Source organism: Cygnus atratus, chromosome 2 (assembly GCF_013377495.2).
Source record: "Cygnus atratus isolate AKBS03 ecotype Queensland, Australia chromosome 2, CAtr_DNAZoo_HiC_assembly, whole genome shotgun sequence".
Classification (NCBI taxonomy): domain Eukaryota; kingdom Metazoa; phylum Chordata; class Aves; order Anseriformes; family Anatidae; genus Cygnus; species Cygnus atratus.
The window spans coordinates 3097972-3120770 of NC_066363.1; the positions used below are offsets into that span (position 1 = coordinate 3097972).

The following is a 22799-nucleotide window of genomic DNA, read 5'->3' on the forward strand; positions in this document are numbered from 1 at the left end:
ACAGTGTAATTCAAACCTTCCGTGTGGTGAGTCATGCCTTGCAAATACCAATGTCATAGAGATACAGAATCCTACAGGCAAGGAATGCACTTCTCCACATTTTCATGGCAGCATTCACAAATTGCTCAGTAAGGAGAACAGACAAAAGCAGACATTTCAGATTTGTGAATTCAGATACTGAAAAGCCCTGCAAGTTCCCTTAAGTAACTCCATTGTATTTTTCTGCTACTTGGAAAAGAAAGACATTGCTTAGTTGATTTTTGCTCCTGAAAGTTTTGGAAAGTTTCAGCCCCCAATGATATCATCTGTTCTAGTGATACACATAAGCTCCCTTTTAATGATCTCCTTGGTCTCTGGGGCCTGACTGTCCAGAGATTCAACACAAATATTCACACCATCTCTTACCTGGTTTTGTTGCTATAACTAAGGGTCTAACTATTTTCATCCATAGGATGGCGCCTGAAGATCTTGCAGCCTCTCACTGATGTGGAAGTCTCTCTGGGAGAGAAAGCTACATTTAGCTGTGTTCTAAGTGAAGCTGTGCCAATTAATGAAGTTACCTGGTATATTAATGACATGGAGATCCAATCAGATGAGGACTGGGAGGTACAAGCAGATGGAAACAAATACAAACTTATTCTGAGAAAAGCTCAACCGCATCATTCAGGAGAGGTGACCTTTGCTTCCAGGGAAATAATTGCATCAGCCAAGTTATCTGTTATAGGTAAGTTCATATGTTGTGTCTGAAGTTCTGGCCCTGTGGCACTTGAAATCTCAGACTTTGGCATTGAGCTACAACCTCAAATTTTGCTAATCTTTGTACTGATTTTTTTCTCTTTGCCTTCCATGTCCTGAGGTAGTGTTCTTTGTCTGAGAAGATGCTTCAGGGCAACTTGTTCCTTGACCAGAAACAATTTGGCCCATCAGAATAAAATTAGATCAGGCTAGTGATGATAGAGATGTTCACCAGCTTTCTTTAACTGCAGTCCTCTGTAAAGTGTAACACAATTGCATGGAAATGAATTTACTCGGAGTTCAACACCACATTCAGCAAACCCGTGGGCACAGGAAGGAGCTGCACTGGAGTGCATGTGGAAAAAGTTATCAAGGGCTGCAGAGAACCCTATGAAGTCTGCTTATCTACTCAAGTGCAAGGCAACCAGTATTCCAGATTACTGTGTTGCATATTACAATCTTTATGTGGCTGAAATCCATAGGACTCGCACCTCATACTTCAGAGATATGAGAATGAGAAGCTCTTGGAGTACTTTTCAAGTGGAGAAGACAGTAGATGCCAAATTCCCTTGTGGAGTTTGTTAAACAAATGGTTCAACAATATCCATTCCAGCACCCAGAGGCCTGGCTCCTTTCCACAGGGGGGTAGGTCAGTCATCCAGCAATGGTCATGCCAGCACAGCCCCAGGGGTGGTTATGGGATAACTGCAATGTGTTTTAGCTGTATACTGTACTTGAGATGTTCAAGAGCCACTGACTGACCATCCCTTCTTTAAATTATTTCAGGTAGTCTGTTCTGTCCCTCTCATGAGTGCTGAGACTTGAGAGATGCCTGATATCTTCCATTGAAAACAGTTTCACATTATTTTGGGCATTTACACTTAAAGAATTGTAAAATGGTATCCTCGTGAACTCCTGATGGCAGGTTTTGTAGATGAATTTTGGCTGAAAATATAGAAAAGAATTCTCTATTATGTGGGAAGAAAAGACTGTGGTGTTCAAAATTAAAGAACTGGCTGTTTTACCTTTAATTTATTGGTTTAGTACATGGTGGCAGGTTGTTTACTTGGTAAATGCCATGAACTTGAAAACTGTAATTATTTCCAACTTCTAAGCCAAAGAGTAAATTAGATAAGGAACATTTTCCATTGTACTGAGTATGATTGTCAGTAGCCAGCCTGGTAGGACACCACGGTATTCCCATTATGTATTTTTTTGTTAATGCCCGATGCTACGACACAAACAGCAATTACACAGAAATTAAGTGATTTGCTCTTGAAGTTACTTGAGTTACTCTGTAGTCCAATGGTAACCTGATGGTTCAAGGCTGGACCTGAAGTGAATAAAATCAAGGCCCAAATGTACTTGAAACTTTCAGCCAAATTCCTTAGTAACACACATAGTATAGGGTCATCTTTATTTTGAATGGGGTGGGACAAAGCAGCGGGAAAAGTATCACAATAATGTGTGACATTAAGTGTCTGAGAGGGCAGCTGGAAAATAAGTTTGTTGTTAGCAGTGTAGATCAGTGCAGGAGAAGCCAGTGCACAGGTATGTCTGAGTCATGGGCATGTACCCCTCAGCTTTACAATGAGACAAATAGTGAATTTGTCATGCTTCCTTTTTATTGCTTGTAGAAAGCTCTCGGACTGTTTTAATATAAAGCAATATTGTTCATATCATGCATCACCGGACCTCTGTTGTGCCTCCAGCCCACCCTGATCCCCCCGAAGAACCAGAAGTTTTAAGTAAGAACAGTCACTCTGTAACTCTGTCTTGGTACAAACCGCTGAGCGACGGTGGTTGCGACATCCTAGGCTACAAAGTGGAGAGGAAGATCCCAGGTATTGGCTGGCAGTCATGCAGCAAGGGCATTATTCCAAACACGGAGTTTATCGTGGATGATCTCACCCCAGGTGAACCCTACAGATTCCGCGTCTCGGCTCTAAACAAAGTTGGGGCCAGCGAGCCGGTGCACTTCCCTCAAATGGTGCAGCTAGGTGAGAAAGGAGAGATGCCCCCACGGAGGACTGCAAGCTGTTGTAGGCCTGTTTCGCATGGCATGTCTGCTTCTCCCGTTCCAGGTATCTCCTGGAAGAGTTCACTCTGCAACACCTTTCAGTGCTTTGCTGCCAACACAATATAGGAGAAAGAGCTTGAAAAAAAAAATACATAAATTGTTCTGGGCTGCCACAAAGCAAAACCTGCTGTGTTGTTAGTACTCAACCCTTATTTTCTCCAACCTGCATCAAGCTGTCTTGCGGCGTGCACTGCATCCATGTGTTTTCCGGTCGCCACGAGTTTCTTTTCTGGTGGAGTTCAGATGGAATGCATCAGAAGGGGCATGCTGGAATGTGTTTGGGGCAACCAAGACCCTGGTACTGATGCCGTGGTGGGCAATGTTGTCTTCTTCACCCATCTTCCTCTCTCTTTACATTATTTGCATATCTTTTGTAATAACCCCCACAAAGGAGTGCTGGAGAACAGAGTTTCTTTGCTGTTTGTTGGTGTATCTTTGAAAGTGGGATGCAGAGCCACTGCCTCAATCTTTCTTTTCTTGCAACTCCTTCTGTGATAACTGAATGCCCAGCAAATTCCTCAAAGTGAGAATAATGGTAATAAAAAATCCTCTTTTGCTCTTAAGCTCAGATACTCAATGATGGTTTTGCAACGTCTTCCAGTGCGTCAGCTGGACCCTGGTAACTCTGCATATGCTCCCTTTGTCTACAGCAAATCCAAGGTATTTTGGGCAGTGGTTCCCTCACCCTGCTGAAATGAGCAGAGGGCTGGATCACACTCAGATGTGTGCTGCTTGTAGGAACTTAGCCATGCATGTGCTGAGTCAACATCTGCACATTTAAAGCATTTGTCTTCATTTTGAGCCTCAGTGATGTAGAAACAGCAATTCATTTGCAAGCCAAAGTAAAGAAGACGGTTTTTTTTTTTGAGATATTCTTTATTCTTTTTGTGTTTTTTTTTTTTTAAACTCTTCCTAAACTAGCATAATTTTATTTTTTTTCCCTTTCAACACTTGGATGAATGCATCTTTTAATAATTTATTTTCTTTTTTATTCTTCACATTGTTTCTTCATTTTTTCACTTCTAAACATTAAGATCTTCTAGGATCTGTAGGACTGCTTGAATACTGGTTGTGATGGGTAAATGAAGATCAGCAAATAAACGCAGGAATGGAAAAAATGAAATGACTTTTGCATGTATATATTTAAGTGGAGCTAGTTTAACCCCTAGGAGAGCTTGTACAGTTTTGGACGTGCAAACTTTGGATGCTGCCAGTGATTTTTTTCCTTTTCTTTTGCTTGTCTACAGCAATTAAAGAATTTGTAAATGAAGGATGGGATGCTTGGACATTTCAAAGAGCGATCTGGAGTGCCTTAAAGTCAGACTGTGGTATGTTCTCTGTGTTAATTCACCTTTTTTTTTTCATAATTACAGAACCTACAGTTACGGTCACCCATCCTTTGGTGGGAGGATCAGTCTCAGAAGGGGACATGGCTCGCCTGGAGTGCAAATTATCAAGTGAAATCAAAGAGAGTGTGACATGGCTGAAAGGAAAAGAACAAATACAAGCTGGAGGGAGATATGAAATCATCTCTGATGGAAAAAAGCAAATACTCATTATTCATGCATTTAAACCTGAAGATCAGGACACATATACCTGCATGGTTTCTCCAGAAGTCAAGTCTGTTGCCAGCTTGTGTCTTGAAGGTATGGTGTGTGCATTTGGGTGATGTTAAATCAGTTCTGTTTATGGACAGCTAGGGGCATCTCCATGTGTTGGATTGGAATTTGTTTTCCTTTACAAGCTAAGTCTAAGATCCACAAATAATTGTTATTTTCCTTTTTGGTACAACTCAGTAAATTCCTGAATTTCTAATAGTTTTGATCTGCTCACATAAGATGTGTAAGGTGGGATACGGTTGCCTCTACCTGGGTTTCTGGTGCTTTTTGAGATGCCTTAGGGTATCCTGCCTGGCCTTCAGCTGCCACTTCAAAAAGCAAGGGCTCTTTCATAGATTCTGCATGATATCTTCCAGCCCCTGTCCTGGCCATCCCAAATGGCACTAGGTTATAGTGCTTAGTAAGCTGTATTACACCCTTAAGGTGTGGATTCAATTGCCCACACATAGGCATCTAGTCCAACTGAGGTACTTTAGGATACTGTCCCTGGCCTCTGTCTCCTTCTTTGGAAGGACCCAGATTACTCATAGGTCTTGTGCTATATCTGCAAGCCACACAAGGATGTCCCAAACAGCCTGGAGCATCTCCAGTGTCATTGGGCACCATGCTGTGGCAGGTCAGTGTGTCCCAGAGGGTGAGTTACAACTTTCAGACTTGGACACATGTAACTCAAGGTATCCACAGGCAGGTGCCTTCATGTAAGGGGAGTCTCAGCTCTCATTACAGCCACTGGAGAGCTATTTCAGACAGTTGGTGGAGCCCTGTCTAGCTTTAAAATGGCATGAACATGAATAAATAGCTTTCCAGGCTCCACTAACAGTCTTAAGTAGATATTAATTAAATTGCAACATTTAAAAAGCTCAAAAATTTATTCAAAAATATATATTCAAAAAGCTCATAAATTTATTTGTTCAAATGTGTGAGGAAGAAAAAAAGTTATTGTCTGGCCATGTCTTATGCTCGTGCATAGAATCACGGGATAGCTGAGGTTGAAAAGGACATCTGGCATGTTGTCCGACCCACCTGCCCAAAGCAAGGTCACAAGTTGACCAGGACCATGTGCAGTTGTATTAAATTTGTATTTTGTTCTCAATAAAATGCTTAGTTAAGTGCCACTGGTCCTCTTCTGTCCAGACTTTAGAATAATGTTTCCATGTGCTTTTCAGAGCTTACTCATAGACTTTGTCTTTTAACAACTTATCAATTTAATTCTCCTCAGTACCTACAGTGACAATGCTAAAAGAGATCGCCATGGAAGTGCCCCCTGCAAGCCAACAGGAAGAGCTGGTAGATGGCCATGTCCAGCCCAGGCTGCCCCCCGAGGCTGCACAGGAGGGAGACCTCCACCTCCTGTGGGAAGCTCTGGCCAAGAAACGCCGGATGAGCCGGGAGCCCACCTTGGATTCCATCAGCGAGGTACCTGAAGAGGACGAGAGGCTCCAGAAGCTGAAGAAGGAGGAAGCAGAGATGTCTCACTATTACTCAGAGGAGTACTCCACATGTGATGAGCTGGCCAGGACAGGAGAAGCAGATTTGTCCTTCACAAGCTCAGATGATGAGTCCAGAGCTGGGACTCCTTCACTAGTGAACTACCTCAAGAAAGCTGGAAAGAAAAGTGTTAGTGTTACTGCCAAGGTTCAGTCTGTCTCCACAGGCAAATTATGGAAACAGTGGGAGAAATCCAGTGTGGAGACTGTTGTGGCTGCCCCAGCTGCTAAGCCAGCTGAACCAGAAATAACAGATTTAGATGATCCTTCCATGAACAAGGCTGCTGTGAAGATTCAGGCTGCTTTCAAAGGCTACAAAGTCAGGAAAGAGATCAAGCAACAAGAATGTCCAGTGTTTACTGAGACCTTCAGAGACTTCTGTGGAGAGCCTGGAAGCACTCTCCACCTTGAGTGCATGGCCCACAGCAAAACTGACATGAAAGTCCGTTGGCTGAAAGATGGGGAAGAACTTTCGGATGGTCGCTACTATCACATAGATAATTACAGTGATGGGACCTGCTCTTTGATCATCACTGGCCTGGATAGGAAAGATGCAGGTAAATACACCTGTGAGGTATCCAATAAATTTGGGAAGGTTTCACATAGTGCCAAGGTGGTGATCGGCACTCAGGAACCTCAAGTGCTTCGTAAGGAGAAGCAAATTAAACAAAGCACTGATAGTGAGACAGAGAGCTCCTCTGGCAGCGAGCTGGATGATGCTTTCCGTAAAGCAGGAAGGAGACTTCATAGACTTTTCAGGGCCAAGATCTCAACGGAGATATCTGATGTGGAGGAAGAGCTCTTTGTCAGCGCGGATGAAGGGGACATAGACGTGGTTGACCATCAGACATATCGTGAGGATGACCAATACATTTACATCAAGTTTGAAATCTTGTCTGAGGCAAAAACTGCTGCCACTCGTTTCAGAGAGATGTTCGGTGCTCTGGGAATTCCTGTGGAGATTGACATTTTAGAACAGGGCCCTAAGAAAATTGAATTGCGTATTGGGAAAGCAACACCACCCACCCATGAGAAGTTTGCACCACCAGTAATGAGACCACCACCACCTTTGCTGACTTCTGATACAGGTAGGTAAAGCACATGTTTTTTATGATTTGAAAGAGGCAGCTGGAGCATGTCAGAACGTTCTCACTTGTGACTTAATTTCTAAAATTTTTGTTTTTCATTTTGTGCAGATATTTTCCTGGAAACTTTGCACTTTTGGAAAAAAAGATTAAGTTTTTGTTCTTTCTTGTATGTGGGAGAGGAGGGCAGATCAGTGATGAAGGCAGAGACTGCAAAGTATTCACTTATTTACAAAGCTGCTTTTCACAGTAGAAATGTCCCCTACAGTAATCAGATGGCCATAAATGCTATACGATTATTGTCCTTACATCAGTGAAACAGTTTTCAGAACAGTTCTGAGGAAGAAAAGACGTTTTGAAAAGGGGAGGAACAAAGACAATGTTCCAGTTTGCACTGGCGGTATTGCAATGCTTATGGTGGAATATCTTCATAGTGTTTATCAGGGACTTTCTTCTTGACTGTTGTCATGGAGGAAAGAAACTACTCTGCAATTTAAAACCCTAAACCAGAAGTCTTCAGGCACTGGGCAGCAGTGCTCCTAAAACACATCTTTTAACACAACCATTTTTTCTTTCTTCTCCCAAACTACCCTGGCTTTAGCTCCCATGTTCATGACTGAGCTCCAGAACCAAGAGGTACAAGATGGATATCCTGTCAGCTTCGACTGTATTGTTGTTGGCAAACCCCTCCCCACGGTTCGCTGGTTCAAGGATGGGAAAGCTATTGAAGAAAATGATCATTACATGATCAACGAGGACCAGGAGGGGTGCCATCAGCTGATCATCACAGCTGTGGTCCCCACTGACATGGGCGTTTACCGTTGCCTTGCTGAAAACAACATGGGAGTTGCTTCAACCAAGGCTGAGCTTCGAGTGGACTGTAAGTCTCAAAACCACTGTAGAAAAAACAGAGGGAAGGGGTCATGTTCAGAGGTGGATATATATTTTTTCAAGAAAACCACTGTTTACATATTAAAAATATGTACATGTTGCCCACAGAATGTTTCACTCTCAAATCTCTTTGGTTCAGTCGGGTTTTGCCAACACCAAGGTGAGGCTCTGAGCAAAGCTTTTCCGATAAACTGAGGTGTTTTACATAATGCAGGGGCAAGTGGGAGCCTGCTGCAGTAGCAGCAGTGAAATCAAACTGCCAGTCAGTCACATTAATAGGGAAACTATGATTATAGTAGAATAAAATTTTCAAAGCTCAGAATATATAAAATATTTCCTTTTCCATTTAACAGTGACCAGCACTGACTATGAGACAGCAGCAGATGCAACAGAGACATCTTCTTACTACAGTGCCAAAGAATATATTTCAAGGTAAAATATCAAACTCTAACTCTTTCTGACTTTTGGAATGATAAGATTGCCATGTATATTTATATGAAGTCTGTTTTTGCTATATCTGGTATGGCCAGTTTAATGTCATAAAGGAACACTGACCAGCTGAATATTCAGATGCAGTAACTACAACAGCTGGACGTTTATCATGTGGAAACTTACTCTGGCTGCGTCGAGGCTAGCCCAGATATTTCTTCACAATACCTTTCCATTACTTTTAATGCCATATGCTGCTGAATCTGTTGTCATAATGACAAAATACACAGATTAAATTAATCTAAAATAGGCGTTTCTGATTCCAATCTCTTTTTTCTGGCTTTCTGACTTTCTTCTTTCTAATTCTAATCGCTTCTTAGTCGAGAACAGGAGGAATCTACCACTGAAGAGGAGCAATTGCCCCAGATCCTCGATGAACTTCATGATATTCATGTGGCACCTGGAGCACCACTGGCTAAATTCCACCTGAAGGTGAAAGGTGAGGGGAGCCCACAACACTGTCCTTTGTTCCAGGTTTGTTGTCAGGGTGAAGTGCTAGCCAAGGTATTCTGATGTGCTCTTCTGCAGTTGTGTCCCCGGTCTGTGCATCTTGCACCATATTTACACAAAACAGCTAGAAGAATGTCTGTGTGTGTTGATGAGTCAATGCTGATGCATTGACTTTTGCAGGAGACTCAGACAAATAAATGTCTCATTCTCTTCCTATATCTACAGGGATAATTACAGGCATATGCTTCTGAAAACAAAGTCTTGCTGTCTCTGAGCACATTAGTTATAGAGGAGCAATAAGAAATTAAAAAAAAAAAAAAAGAAGATGACAGTGAGAGTGTCTTTTATTAACTTTAATAAATGAAACAATTCTAGATTTGCCTTACTCTGTGAGAGAGTCACTGCCACAAGTTAAAAAATGCAGAAACATCCTTCTGATGTTGCCTGTCTATTGTAGGGAGAGGTAGGGATTCTACTGTTGTTTTTTTTTTGCTTGTTTGTTTGTTTGTTTTCTGATTGTTGCCTGTAAAAAATGATGAGAACTCTCTTGGTTTCAGTGTTTGGAGCCGATACTGAAACTGTGATATAAGCCAGGGTGATTTAGATCCACATTTTACTTCACTGGGGACTTTCCACTTTATGTACATTGCAAGTCAGACATGAGCATTACCTTTCCAACCCGGAAGGCATTTGGATATGCAACAAATATGAGGAGTGCCAGAAACTGAAGAGACACAAAAGAACTTTCATAAATAAATAGAATTTCATGAATGTGCTGTCAGTTCCAGTTGGGTAAACTTTCAAAACAACATCCCAGGGCACAGTTGAGGATTCTTTGACCGTCCAGAAGGATCTGCCTGGTTGGAGATGTTCCCAAATCAGCGTTGCTAATGCATTCTGTTGTCTGTGTCTGTAACTGCTCCTCACAGGGTACCCAGAGCCCCGTCTCTATTGGTTCAAGAATGGACAGCCATTAAAGGCCTCGGATCGTATCCTGAAGATCGATAAAAGGGAATTGCATTCACTGGAAATTCTCAATGTCACTAAGTCAGATGCTGGCCAATACTCAATATTTCTCATCAACTCTGCTGGTTCTGCATATTCATCAGCCAGGCTGGTAGTCAAAGGTAATACTGGCCTATTTTTGGCACCTGATTTTCTCTGTTCCAGTGAACTGATTTTCTCTGTTCCGGTGAAATTTTCCCATTTGTATAGTTATTTTTCTTGAGAAAGCCTACCAAGGGAAGTCATGGGAGATGGAGAAGGCTGTAGTTAAAACACGACATGCTTTAATCTTAGTTCACCTGTAAATTTACTGTGAGTCCCAAAGATGAGACATATCACTTCTCTGGAATCTGACTGTTTCATAAACATACAGTTTACTCCTGCCTACATTAACTTTAATGGTTAATTTTACAAAAACTGAGGGCCTCTTATAAGTAATATACGAGGCTGTTGTAATAAGACACTGTCATAAAACTAAAATTTTGAGAGTTGTGGAAGCTGGTGTTTCCAGAGACGACCATGTATATTTGTATTTATTAATATAATTGTTCTGAAATTAGTAATTAGGTCATCTTGGTAGGCAGGCGTTGTAAGTTATGAAAATTATATTTATGAGTATAAGTTATAGTAGTACTTGAAAACCTAAACAGGATACATTCCTATGCTATAGGACTATTCTTGTCATTATTAATAAATGTACTTCAGAATAATGTTTTAACAGAACTAAGATTTCTGTGTAATATGTCCTGCAATGAGTAATCCCCTGGAATCCCCTTTCTGTTTTTTTTCATCAATTCATGGACAAAAACGTATTTGTATTTGTCATTTGTTTTCTTCTCCTTGTGTTACAGATCCTGATGAGAAAGAAGAGCCAGAAACAGGTGAGAGAAGCCACAGCAGGTGGTGACAGAACCTGTAGGAATTTTTCAATAGTCTAAACTCACACTGAAGTTGTCACCATGTTTCATCAATAATGTCATTTTCAGATTCCCACGAGCAGCTGATACCACCAAGGTTCCTAGAAAGATTTACTAATAAAAAGGTGAAGAAAGGTGCAAGCATCACATTATCTGTAAAAGTTGAAGGTAAGTGAATAGTTACCTAGTCTCCTTCCATAACACTTAAATTGCGTAACTTCATAATACATTTTGGACACTCTGACCCAAGTCATTGCAGCCTCATCTCCTGTATTTTTAATCTGAAGTTTGGGACTTTACTCCCAACTCTAAGAGATTTTGTCCACTTTGCAGGAAAGCATGTCACTCATCTTCACCACCATTTTTCTGTATGTAAAAATAAGGATAATAATACTTACTAGTCTTATGAAGACGTGTTGATTAACAGCCTGGGCTTTAAAAAAAGTTTTGATGTCTTTATGAGTGTGCCATAGAAATCTTTATGTTCCTTTACTATGTATTATGACTTATTTTTGGAGAAAAATCAGGAAGCAAAAATCAAAAGCAGCATTTGTTCATAGCATGGCTTGTGATTGTGTGGAAACAACACCATTAGAAAAAATTAAGTTCACTTCATTGGTTTTCCTTTTAGGACACCCTCCACCAACTATTACTTGGATGAAAGAAGAGTCTCAGGAAGACATCCTGTGGATCAAACCAGATACTCCTGGATATAAACTCGCCAGTTCAAATATGCATCACAGTCTAATCCTGTTGGATGTTAAAAAGAAGTACAGTGGAGCTTATACATGCATTGCTACCAACAAAGCTGGCCAGTCCATCTGTACTGCCACCCTAGAAGTTGCAGATGGTAAATTTTTCTTATAATAATGATGTTCTCTATATTACCTTCCATACAGTTCCCAAGAGTATGACTGATAAGGAAATAATCAAGTCATGACCAAAATTTTTGGTCACGTTTTCACAAGATTAGCTATGACTTTGCTTGCCTTGCAGATGATGATGCTCTTAACTTTTAAAATGATGTTTTAGATTTCTGATTTCCCAAGCTTCAGTTAAAAGCAGCATCTTTTCTGTATAAACAGAAGACAAGTATGAGAAAGAACCATATTAACCACAAAAATTAAATTAAATTAAATTAAAATTTTAAAAAAGTAATGTAAATTAACTGGAAAAAGTCACCATAAAAATATTTTAAGATGAATGTTTCAGTCTTCTAAGGTATTTTGCATTGCAGAGTTGCCTTTAGGAATCCAAGACAGACAGAGTTATTTCATTCCCCTATTGGTAACTTTCCATAAGTTCTTCTTTCATGTTCCCTGCACTAAGAGGAGGGGGAAGTAAATATAGGTTGAGAGTAGGGGCAGCACTAGGAAGGTCTTGGAAGCATTTTTCTTTTATCCTTCCTTTCATCCCACATTTTAACTGTACTAAGAGCTAAAGCAGAATAGCTTGAGCACTGTAGAGAAATGGGACAATCCTACATCTTTGTGAACAGGGAGAGGAACAAAGTGTTTGCATCACGTAAGTGGGAGTATGTATCTCAGCTCAGGAGCTACTAACAAAGCAGATTCACCATGTCAGTATTCCCAGTAATCCATGTCTAGAAAATGTGCCTAGAGTAAATATATAAAAGACCATCCTATGTCTTCTGTCCTCTGATGATAAACCCTAATTTTGCAGTGAAAGAGGCTGAAGTTCTGACCCAAGAGCGCGTGATGGTATCAGAAGCCATAATGACCACGCTGGGGTAAGTGGCTGGCCACCCAAGCTGAAGTGGAGCAATGCCGATATCGTCCTGCACAGGTTCCCAAGTCAGTTTTAGGCAGTATTGTACTTTGGACGTGTTGTATACGTGTCTCAGCACCAGATTTCACTGTGAAATTACTGGCTGTGTGTGTGACAGAGTGCTCATTGGTCTGGTAGCTATCAGGTAGCTGGAAATGATTTTGGTAAAACAGTGAGAAGCGAGTGGCTCAGTACCTACAAAAAAGAGGCTATTTCCATTGAGGATCCTGAACAAAGATCTTGAATACCAACATCTGTAGTACTGACCATTGTCCCTCTATAACTGCAGATCCCACTTGACATAATGCCTCCAACTGTAATAGTTTTATTTCAGTGCCAGCTGAGAATTAAGTCCATGTAACACCTGGGAGACAGAGGTTACTCTGCAACCCATTTCCCAAGCACCCAGGTCTTCTCAAGCTACAGATTTAAAACAAGTCAGGAATAAGAATTCTCAGGTGGGATTTGGCTTAAAAGTTAAGACAGCCAAGTGTTTGTGCCTGTATGAGCCAGGTGCTTCAAATCTTGATGTAGCCAAAAGGAATTCAGGCAGTACAGACTGTAGGATATGGAGTGATGGAACTGAGCCAGTGCTGGTGTCTGCTTTTAGTGTGAGCCCTCTCACACTGAGCTACTTCAGTGACCCACCAGTTGTGTTAGGTAGCAGTGGAGGCATCCTGGATAAACAGCACTGCTCAATGCCAAGCAGAGTCCTAAGCGAGCTGTTCTCAGCCTTCATGCACAAGTTGTGAGAAGGAGGGGTTTTTTCTCATTTAGATCTTCTTCCTACACGTTTCATTTTAACTTCTAACTATGCTTTACTCTTTTTTTCAGAGCTGTTCATCCCTCTGAAGGTAAGAGAAGCTATTTTCTTTCTCCTTTTTCTGCCCTTTACACCTACAGCTGAGATTGTCTTTGTTTTTCATGATCACCACCTACTTTTGTCCTTCTGTTCTCTTGTAACTGTCCAAAATGGAACTTTTTGGGACTGGTCTCTGTTCAGGGTTAAATTTTTTGAAGAAAAAGTGAGCAAACAATTTTAAAAGCACCAGAAGTGAAGAAACATAGACCTTCCTTCCACAGAAGCTTCTGTTACTTAAAAATTACTTTCCAATGCCATATTGAATGCTTAATAGACTTTTTTGTTGTTGTTTCCAGGAGATCTTGAAGCTGGTAGGGAAGGCGTACCCAAAACCCCTATTTCATTAGCTGATGTTGGAACAGAAGAGTTCTTCCAGAAACTCACCTCTCGTATCTCAGAAATGGTATCTGCAAAAATAAGTCAGGGTAAGCAACCTGGCAAGCACAATTTAATTAGTTTAGAAAAATATGAAGTCTTTGTTACCATTTGGTCTTTAAATATCAGTGAGATTTGTGAAGCAGGTTCTGAAACAGCCTGCATAAGCATATGAACATTAGTAAATGTTTAGTACTAAGAATTTTAGTAAGAGCCCATCCAAACTGACATGTCTTAGTCTACAAATTTGAAGAATAAATAAACTACTACAATACACTGAAATGGCTTATGTCCATCTCAGGCATACAATGTTTATTTAAATAAATAGGATTAAATGTAAGCTTCGGAGTGTAGGGCAAATTGTAAAAATGGAAGAAGTTTGTTTTGAACATCTTAGGTGCTTTGATTTACTCAGATAGGCATCACTCCCGAGTAAGAGAGGAATCCTGCTTTGAAGACTTCCCACGTCTTAAAGTTTTAGCTCAAAATGGGGTTTTAAAAATCAAGTCAAGGCTGAAAACTTTGTGCATAGCTGTGCAGTGAATCAATGACTTGCTGAATTATGTGAAAAATATCTGGTTTTGTGTACTGATTATCTTGCCATCTATTTATTTCCATGTAGTAAATTTTTATCTTGAAGCAAAGATAGAGACATACCTCTCCTACAGATATTCTTGCAATGCAGTAACAATGCATGTAGTAGGCACACAGCCTCATGCATTAAAACGTCTCCGTTGTTTACTCAATCCTATATATCAGTAGGATATCACACTAAATACTGCAAGTGATCTTCTCTAGCAATATTTGTTTTTATGACACTGAAAGTTATTACAGATTTGGTCCATGTTCAAATAGGAGATCTTAATTTCTTACTTTTGGGTTGCTCTGCTTTTTAGCTACACTTCGAGTGCCAGGTGCAGAAAGTGATGAGGAGTCAAAAACTCCCTCTGCATCTCCTCGGCATGGACGATCCAGACCTTCATCCATTGCTCAGGAGTCCTCATCTGAATCTGAAGATGGGGATTCCAGAGGAGAGGTATGATACCTTTATGGAGAAGTTTCATGCAAGGAGAAAACCTTACTTAGAATGATCAGTCTCCTGTATTTTAAGGATCTCCAACCCCTTTGGGGATATACCTCTCTTCAGTAGGTGCATTTAGTAGTAAAATATATTGGACCTGTGATACAGAGAACAAAGAATCAAATTCTCATGGCTCACTGTGGGACCTTGAACAAATCATTCAAGTCAACATGGTCAAAACTTAACCATTTATTTATTTAATACCTTTTGTTTTCACCACTCAGCTTCAGAAAGTCAGAGCTTGATTTTCTGTGGCCTTGGTTCCAGTTAATCAGAAGAATTTTGTTGAGAAGTCCTTTGCACGGTAAAAATAGAATTTAAGGTAAATTAGGATGGTTTTGAATGTTCATTTCAAAAAGTTTATGAAAAGAAGAAAAAATAAATTAAAAAAAAATTAAACCTTTGGCAATGTTGGCCAATTTTGACATTTTCAGGAACATTCTTTTTCCTTGGGAGCAAAATTCACTGTTTCATCATGTAAATCCCAAATAGCTTGGACAGTTTTGAAAATATGGCTTAAGCCTCCTTGAAACTATGTCCCACTTTCAAAAAGCAAACAGTGATTCTCTTTGCCATGAAGGGGCTGGGAAATAAAACATTAGACATAGATGAGCACTTATGTTCTGCTGGTGTTACTGTATTCACTTTTCAGAGCTCGAAATAACTGTCATTTCATCCATCCAGATCTTTGATGTCTACATGGTCACAGCTGACTATGTGCCTGCTGCACCTGACAGGGAGACCATCACTTTGAAGGAAGGCCAATATGTGGAAGTCCTTGATTCAGCTCATCCTCTGAAGTGGCTGGTCAGGACTAAACCCACAAAATCCAGCCCCTCTCGACAGGGTTGGGTATCTCCAGCTTATCTGGACAAGAAATTAAAGGTGACTGATCATACTGTGTTTATTTTTATGTAAAATTACGTGGGTTTGTTGCCATCTATAGACATTGTTTTTGCATGAAGTAATTAGTGAGGAAGTCATTGAAGAGGTCTGCAAAATGATCGGGCTCTTTGCATGTTATGATTAGGCATTATTTCTTTGTGTGTGCAGGTGTGCCTGGGTTTGAAAGACCTAATCATCTTCCAGCAAGAAAGAAATTTCACACTGCTGCTTTAGAAATTATTGAAAGTGACTGTGAACACACGAGGGTTATTCCTCAGTGTGTGCTGACAAAAGGACTGTTAACTTAAGATAATATATTTCTTTATTCTTCTATTTCAGTTGTCACCAGAGTGGGGATCAACAGAAGTTCCCGAGTTTCCTGGAGAATTTGTTTCTGAGGATGAATATAAAAGGAAGCTAAGGTAAGGTCTTGCCATTTGTTTTTTGCAACTTTGAGTCTTGCTGGTTTTTGAACTAACATGAATATTGGCATTGAGGTACCTTCTGCCAGAGTTGCCTTTTTTGTTCCTCTGAGGTCTGACACCTACCCTTTCTAAGACTTACAATGTTTGAAGTTTGATTGATTTTTGCCATTTTCAGCCAAGGAGAAATCCAGGCAATCACATTGGGTGACTTGAAAGGAGGATAGGAGGATTTTAGTGATGGAATGCTGGTGGTTATTTCACAAAACAAACAAACAAAACACCTTAAAATTTGGTACTTCTGTCCTTTAGGGTGCCTATATGTGAGGATGATGTCTAAAAACAGTGAAAGCTCCCTCAGAAGACCAGCTACAACCTTGTGTTACTCTCCTGTAGAGCAGCACTCTACTAAATGTGCAGTCACAGAGATATTTGCTTTCTTGGTAACATAATGTGGCAATGAAATTGCTGCTGTCTACTTTACATAAATCCTTTCATCACTCATGTTCTGTTTCATCTGCCCTAACAGTGGATATCTGTAAGGTAGAGGTAGTTGTCACACCATGAGTGAGGTTGTCCAAGTTCCCTTTACGGTCAGAGAGGATCTAGTCAACACACTCCAGGGAGTCTATTACTCTGATAAAGTATCTCTTCATTAGAGGCTAAAAGTCTTTTAACATGTTGAGCATAATTGTGATGATTGCTCTTTCTTTTTGCCTGTGTTTCTTCCCTTCAGTGTTCTTATTCAAGAACTATTGATCTCAGAAGAGGATTATATTCAGGATCTACAGTTCCTCCAGACTCATCACCTTAAGTACACTGAGGTCTGTCCCAATGTCCCAGGAGCTGTTGCCAGTCAGAAATCCACCATCTTCAGAAATATTGATGACATTGCTCACTTCCATTCCAGGTAGGCATTCTCATGAGCCATCATTTGAGACCAAAGAGTGGCTCACATGATGTCAGAGATAGAGTAGCTATGGTTACTGTGAAGGATGTGGAGCATAGGCAGTGCCAAGGTGCAAGGAAACTAATAAACCTTTTGGGATGAGAGATGATGGCATAGCTTAAGTCAGAGCACGGGGCTGGGACTCCAAGATACCCCTCAATGCTTCAAGACTCCATGCGTCCAGCTTACTTTTAAGATAACTTAATTGTGTTAATCTGAGATTGTGCCTGATCTAAAGGTCTGGCTGCTGGGGCTGAGTTCTAGCCTCAATCCATCACCTTCTCCTCAGGTGTCTTTTTTTGTTTGCTTTCACAGTGTCTTCCTCCGAGGCCTACAGAAATGTGACACTGATGATGACGTGGCCATGTGCTTTATTAAACATGAGGCAGAATTTGATAAGTACATCCAGTACCTGGTGGGGCGGGTACAGGCTGAGTCGATTGTTGTAAGCAAAGCTGTCCAGGATTTCTACAAGGTAAACGGTAACCAAAGTACCTGCTGAATGTGCATTCTATAACCCACTGCGTCATGAAATGTAGTTATTAATTACAACTGTGATCCTGAAAAGAATTATTAAATATTTTGGAGTGAAACCATGGCTACATATGATACTTTGCATTCACTCGCTAGCTCTCCCTGGTAGACACAATGGATATGTGAACATATTTACATATCAGAGTGGTAGAGCTATCCAATTTTGGCTTAGTGAGTTAGGTCTACGAAAGGGTACCATATGAGCATTTTTAAGGGAGTAATCCTTTCTATTGCTGTTTATAACAATATTTTCTCTTTTTCTTCTATGTACTTTTTTTCAGAGATATACAGATGAAATTTTAACTAATGAAGATCCGTCACATCCACTTATCCCACCACTGCAGCACTATCTGGAAAAACCCATAAACAGGATCCAGCAGTATCAGACTATTATCAAGGTGAAGAGACTTTATTATATGCTTATTTCTGATAGGCTTATATTCTGCTTTGTGCAACCCGTGGGGGAAAAAACATTTTTATTTCATGTTTCTTGGCTTCATCCTGATGTAACTACTGTCAAAAACTGATTGAGTAAATTAAGGCAGTAAACATTACCGGTGATGGTGCTCCCTGAATAGTTTTGTAATTGTAAATCCAGATGGAGGTTCACTGTCTCCAACACCATAATGTTCAGCAAGCTTTATCTGAATTAAATTTAAGTAGATGCATATATACATATATATGTATATATGTGGATAAATGTATGTATATATCCACGACAAGTGAGAATTTGCATTGCACTGAGCAACAGTTTTGTTATAAATATAAGCAATTTCCAATGTTCAAGACATCAAATTACCAGTTTACCTCATTGTGTTTTGTATTGACATTGTAGTACGATGAAATTTCTGTTTCTGAAAAGCTTTTCCCCACTTCCCTATTCTACCATCCTGAAATATTTCAGCTTTCAAGTTTTCATCTGTCCTGCTATCTTAGGTTCTAGCCAAGACCTCAGGAAAAAGCTTCAAAACAACATTTTTCTGTAGTGTTTTTCATGGGAAGTAGCACAACAGTATCCAGAAAGAAACTTGTCTGGCCAAAAAATTATTTATTTTAGCCTTATAGAAGTGAGTAAGCAGTGTGGATAGTTTGAAGAAGGGTCAAATTAACTTTCTAATTTTGAACACCTGCCAGCACACAGACATCAAGATTTTAAGGATGTCTTGGAACAGACAGTAAGCGTGTATGCTTCCCATGCCTTCAGTGATAAAAGAGAAACATATGAACAAACGTGAGAGCAAAAAGATAACTGCCCTTTTACACTTTTTCCATCCTTTTGTATTTATATCTAATATCTACTCTTAGTTTAGCATTGTCCCATGAATTGCTTGCCTCATGGTTTTGTCAGGATAAGCACAAGAAAAACACAAGGGATACATTTACGATTGCTTTGGTGTTTGTTTTTTTTATTGTTTATTGTTTTGTTTTCCATCACTGAAGCATGTCCGGTATTTGCTGCAACTTCATCTTTGTTTAATTACAGTTGATAAAAGGAAAAGCCAGACTGGTTAGTCAGTGAGGCTGCAGAACAGGTTGGAAAGCAAAGACTTTGGTAGCTAAGCAGTGCAATGTGAAAGAATAGGATAAATGTTGCTCAGATGAAAGAGCTGGAACAGATACTTGGGAAACTTATTTTTTGAAGGAAATGCACTTTTTTTATTCTGACCACACAGTAACATTTGCATCATTCATCTACAGGAATTAATCCGAAACAAAGCAAGAAATAGCCAAAATTGTACTTTGCTGGAGCAGGCTTATGCCATTGTGTCAGCACTCACCCGAAGAGCAGAAAACAACCTTCATGTCTCACTCATTGAGAATTACCCAGGGACTTTGGAAAGCCTTGGTGAACCTATCCGACAGGTAACTGAAATTTCTCAGTCTGTATTATGCTGAGCAAGTCACTTACTCTGTCTCGTTGTATCCCCTCTCTTGCATGGGAATCAGTGTTCTACTGAGCAGGGTTGTAAGGCAAAATTACAGCAATTGTGAGGCCATCTGGTGGAATCCAGCTGTTCACATTTAGTCATTCAATAAAAAGAGTCCAGTGAATCACAGCCCAAGTGTGCTTGCTTCTCCCTAATGCTAGAGGGAATCACTAACTGAGCTGCTAGTGAAGATACATAAAATGAGTATCTTTCTCTGGTGAAGGAGATCAAATAAGCATATAAAGCACCCTCATAACACACAGGATATAATTCTCTATCAGCGTTAGTACTGGTGAAGTGTATCTAACAACACATAGTGGTGGTCTTACCCTGCTGGGCAGCTGAACACCACCATAGCTGCTCTCTCACTCGCCCTTCTCAAAGGAAAAGGGGGAGAAAATACGATGGAAAGGGCTCAAGGGTTGAGATACGGACCCTGCTCCACATGGGGTCCCTCTGACGGGATGCCGTCCTTCCCAAACTGAGCCTGCGGGGGCTGCCCACAGGCAGCAGCTCTTCAAGAATTGCTCCCACACGGCTCCATACCACAGGGTCCATCCCCCAGGAGCAAACTGCTCCAGCACGGGTCCCCCACGGGCGGCAGCTCCCCCCAGACCCCCTGCTCCTGCGTGGGCTCCTCTCCTCGGGCTGCAGCTCCGGCCCGGGGCCTGCTCCTGCGGGGGCTCTCCATGGGCCGCAGCCTCCTCCAGGCCACATCCACCTGCTCCACCGGGGGCTCCTCCACGGGCTGCAGCATGGAGATCTGCGCTGTGTGGGACCCATGGGCTGCAGGGGGACAGCCTGCTCCACCAGGGGCCTCTCCACAGGCCGCAGGGGAACTTCTGGCTTGGCTCTGGCCAGCGGTGGGTCCCTTTTGGATCCATCTGGAGCTGGCTCTGCTCTGACATGGGACAGTTGCTCGGCTCTGCTCACAGAAGCCACACCTGCAGCCCCCCTGCTACGAAGCCCTTGTCATGTAAATCCAACACACAGATAGCATCACTTGAAGGACAATGTAATGACAACCACTGTGTCAGTCTGATTCATTGCCATCAGCATTAGAAGCAATCTGCTATGCTGTAATAAAACAACAGTGCATAAGATGTGGATATAACAGTAAACATTTCTTATCTCGTTGCTGAAAAATGATGGTGAAATATCACCATAGTAATTTTTGCAGAGTTACCACTATGTGCTCTTTCTTATTTTTCCTATCAGGGCCACTTCATTGTGTGGGAAGGAGCTCCAGGAGCTAGAATGGCATGGAAAGGACACAAAAGGCATGTCTTCCTGTTCAAGAATTACATTGTGATCTGCAAACCAAAACGAGACACAAAGACAGACACCTACAGCTACATCTTCAAGAACATCATGAAGGTCTGATCACTACATCCTCACCTACAGCATTTCTCTGTCGTTGAGAACTTCACATTTATGTCCAGCGTCTGATCATCTAAAACCAGGATATTTCACAAATTCTTTTGAGCTCTTCCCTTGTTTCTGAAAGCCTTTGAAGCACAAGTAAAATCTGTCTGTCCCAAAATTCTCTGTGAGTCCTGTTAGAAATATGCCCGAAGCCACCAGAAGCATGGGTAGATTTTTACTGTGCATCAATGAGATTTACACATACAAGTGTTTATACTTCATTGTTATCTCACTGAGTTAACTGCAAAAGTGTGTGATATTGATTTTAGTTTGGGCGTTCTCTAGAGTACTTGCTAGAATTTGGTCTTTGGTTTTGGCAGTCTGTTGCGGTGGAATTAAATTGGAGAAAATGTGTTTTTTTGTCAAATGGCACAATCCCAGTGGTTCTCTTTACTGCTTGCAACCTTTTCTAAAAGCAATTCCTGTTTAGAAATGAAAAGTTCAAGACATTTGTCTGTCTCATCTTCAGAGATTCAGGGCTCAGATGACTGCAAGAAGTCACAGAAAGAGCATTAGATACTGAACTCCAGTAAAAGACAAATAAACAAGAAAACAAAAAGGCATGTGGATTTGTTGACTAAATGCAGCTGGGGCCTTCTGAAAGTCCTTATCTCTGTTCTCATGGATATTTACAGACAAAATTTATTTTCCAAGAAAAGGATATTTTGTCTAGAGAGTGCCTGCTCTTTAATTTCTTTTCATGTAGTCCCTAATTTTGCTATTCCCAGGTGTTGTTGTCAGCCCAACAGCACTGCACCATAGGGCAGTTTTGTATCCCATCTAGGGATACGCTTTAATGCTGGATGTTATTTTTCTGAAATGTAATAATTACTCACAGGAGAATGTTTGTTTGGTATCCAAAAGCCAGGTATACAAGGGAAAGGGTTGCAAAGTGGCCCTGACTGCTGTTCAACAAAAGCCACATTGCATACAGTCTGACAAATCTTTAAAAGCAGTGTAAATTATCTTTGTTTCCCATTTTACTGTTAGAGCATCTCATATGCTTTAATGGGAATGACATAACTAATACCCGTGGAAGAGGGTACACACTGGCAACAGGAGACATGCTGATGGTTAGTAGTTGCTTTCATTTAAAACCTTTATTGAAGACAGTTCTGTTTCACAAGGGCTAGGTCCAGATCTGAACTGTGCTATACTGTGGGATTTCAGATTTGGGGAATGTTCTGGCTGAAATTCAACCCTAGGTAGAAGAACAAAGAATTTGTGTTGACTTTCTTGTGTTCCTTCTGTAATGCAGCTGAACAACATCGATGTGAACGACATCGTGGAAGGGGATGACCGTGCGTTTGAGATCTGGCACGAACGGGAAGATTCAGTCCGCAAGTACCTCCTTCAGGCGCGTACAGTGAACATCAAGAACTCCTGGGTGAAGGAGATCTGTGGCATACAGCAGCGAATCAGCCAGCCTATCTGGAGTGAGTATTGCCCAGGATAGCCCAGACCTCCTACTGCTTGCTTTGGGGTGACTCCCTGATTCAGGAAGATTTTGTTGTCGGGACAGATAGAAATCATCCAGGGTCACATGCCAGCTCTTGAACTGAATTAGGGTTAGAGGTTTCCCACGGTCACATCACTGCTCTAAGTAACAACTCACATGACTGCAAGCAATAAGCTTTAACTGAAATGATTATAGTTGTGTTAGGTCTTTTGCCTGAACTGGGGTAGGCACTGTTATCAGGATGGGACCATGGTTTATGACTCTCTCCATTTGTCATCAAGAGAACCAAGACTGTACACCATCAAAGTGATTACATTTATGTGACAGAGCTCC

At 41.0% G+C, this 22799-nt stretch overlaps 1 protein-coding gene across 1 annotated transcript in view; it reads left to right on the top strand.

Moving 5' to 3' along the window:
* OBSCN (obscurin, cytoskeletal calmodulin and titin-interacting RhoGEF) overlaps positions 1-22799 on the top strand; it is a 151217-nt gene that overhangs the window by 111922 nt on the left and 16496 nt on the right. The window contains 25 exon segments of the mRNA XM_050709295.1: positions 452-724; positions 2448-2735; positions 4189-4461; positions 5654-6051; positions 6112-6561; positions 6607-7009; positions 7608-7886; positions 8251-8329; positions 8707-8825; positions 9766-9963; positions 10693-10722; positions 10828-10926; positions 11390-11608; positions 12442-12508; positions 13381-13400; positions 13705-13833; positions 14680-14819; positions 15549-15749; positions 16089-16171; positions 16908-17081; positions 17436-17595; positions 17936-18052; positions 19353-19517; positions 20801-20959; positions 22266-22443. Of these exon segments, the coding sequence (XP_050565252.1) occupies positions 452-724; positions 2448-2735; positions 4189-4461; positions 5654-6051; positions 6112-6561; positions 6607-7009; positions 7608-7886; positions 8251-8329; positions 8707-8825; positions 9766-9963; positions 10693-10722; positions 10828-10926; positions 11390-11608; positions 12442-12508; positions 13381-13400; positions 13705-13833; positions 14680-14819; positions 15549-15749; positions 16089-16171; positions 16908-17081; positions 17436-17595; positions 17936-18052; positions 19353-19517; positions 20801-20959; positions 22266-22443 (4701 nt within the window).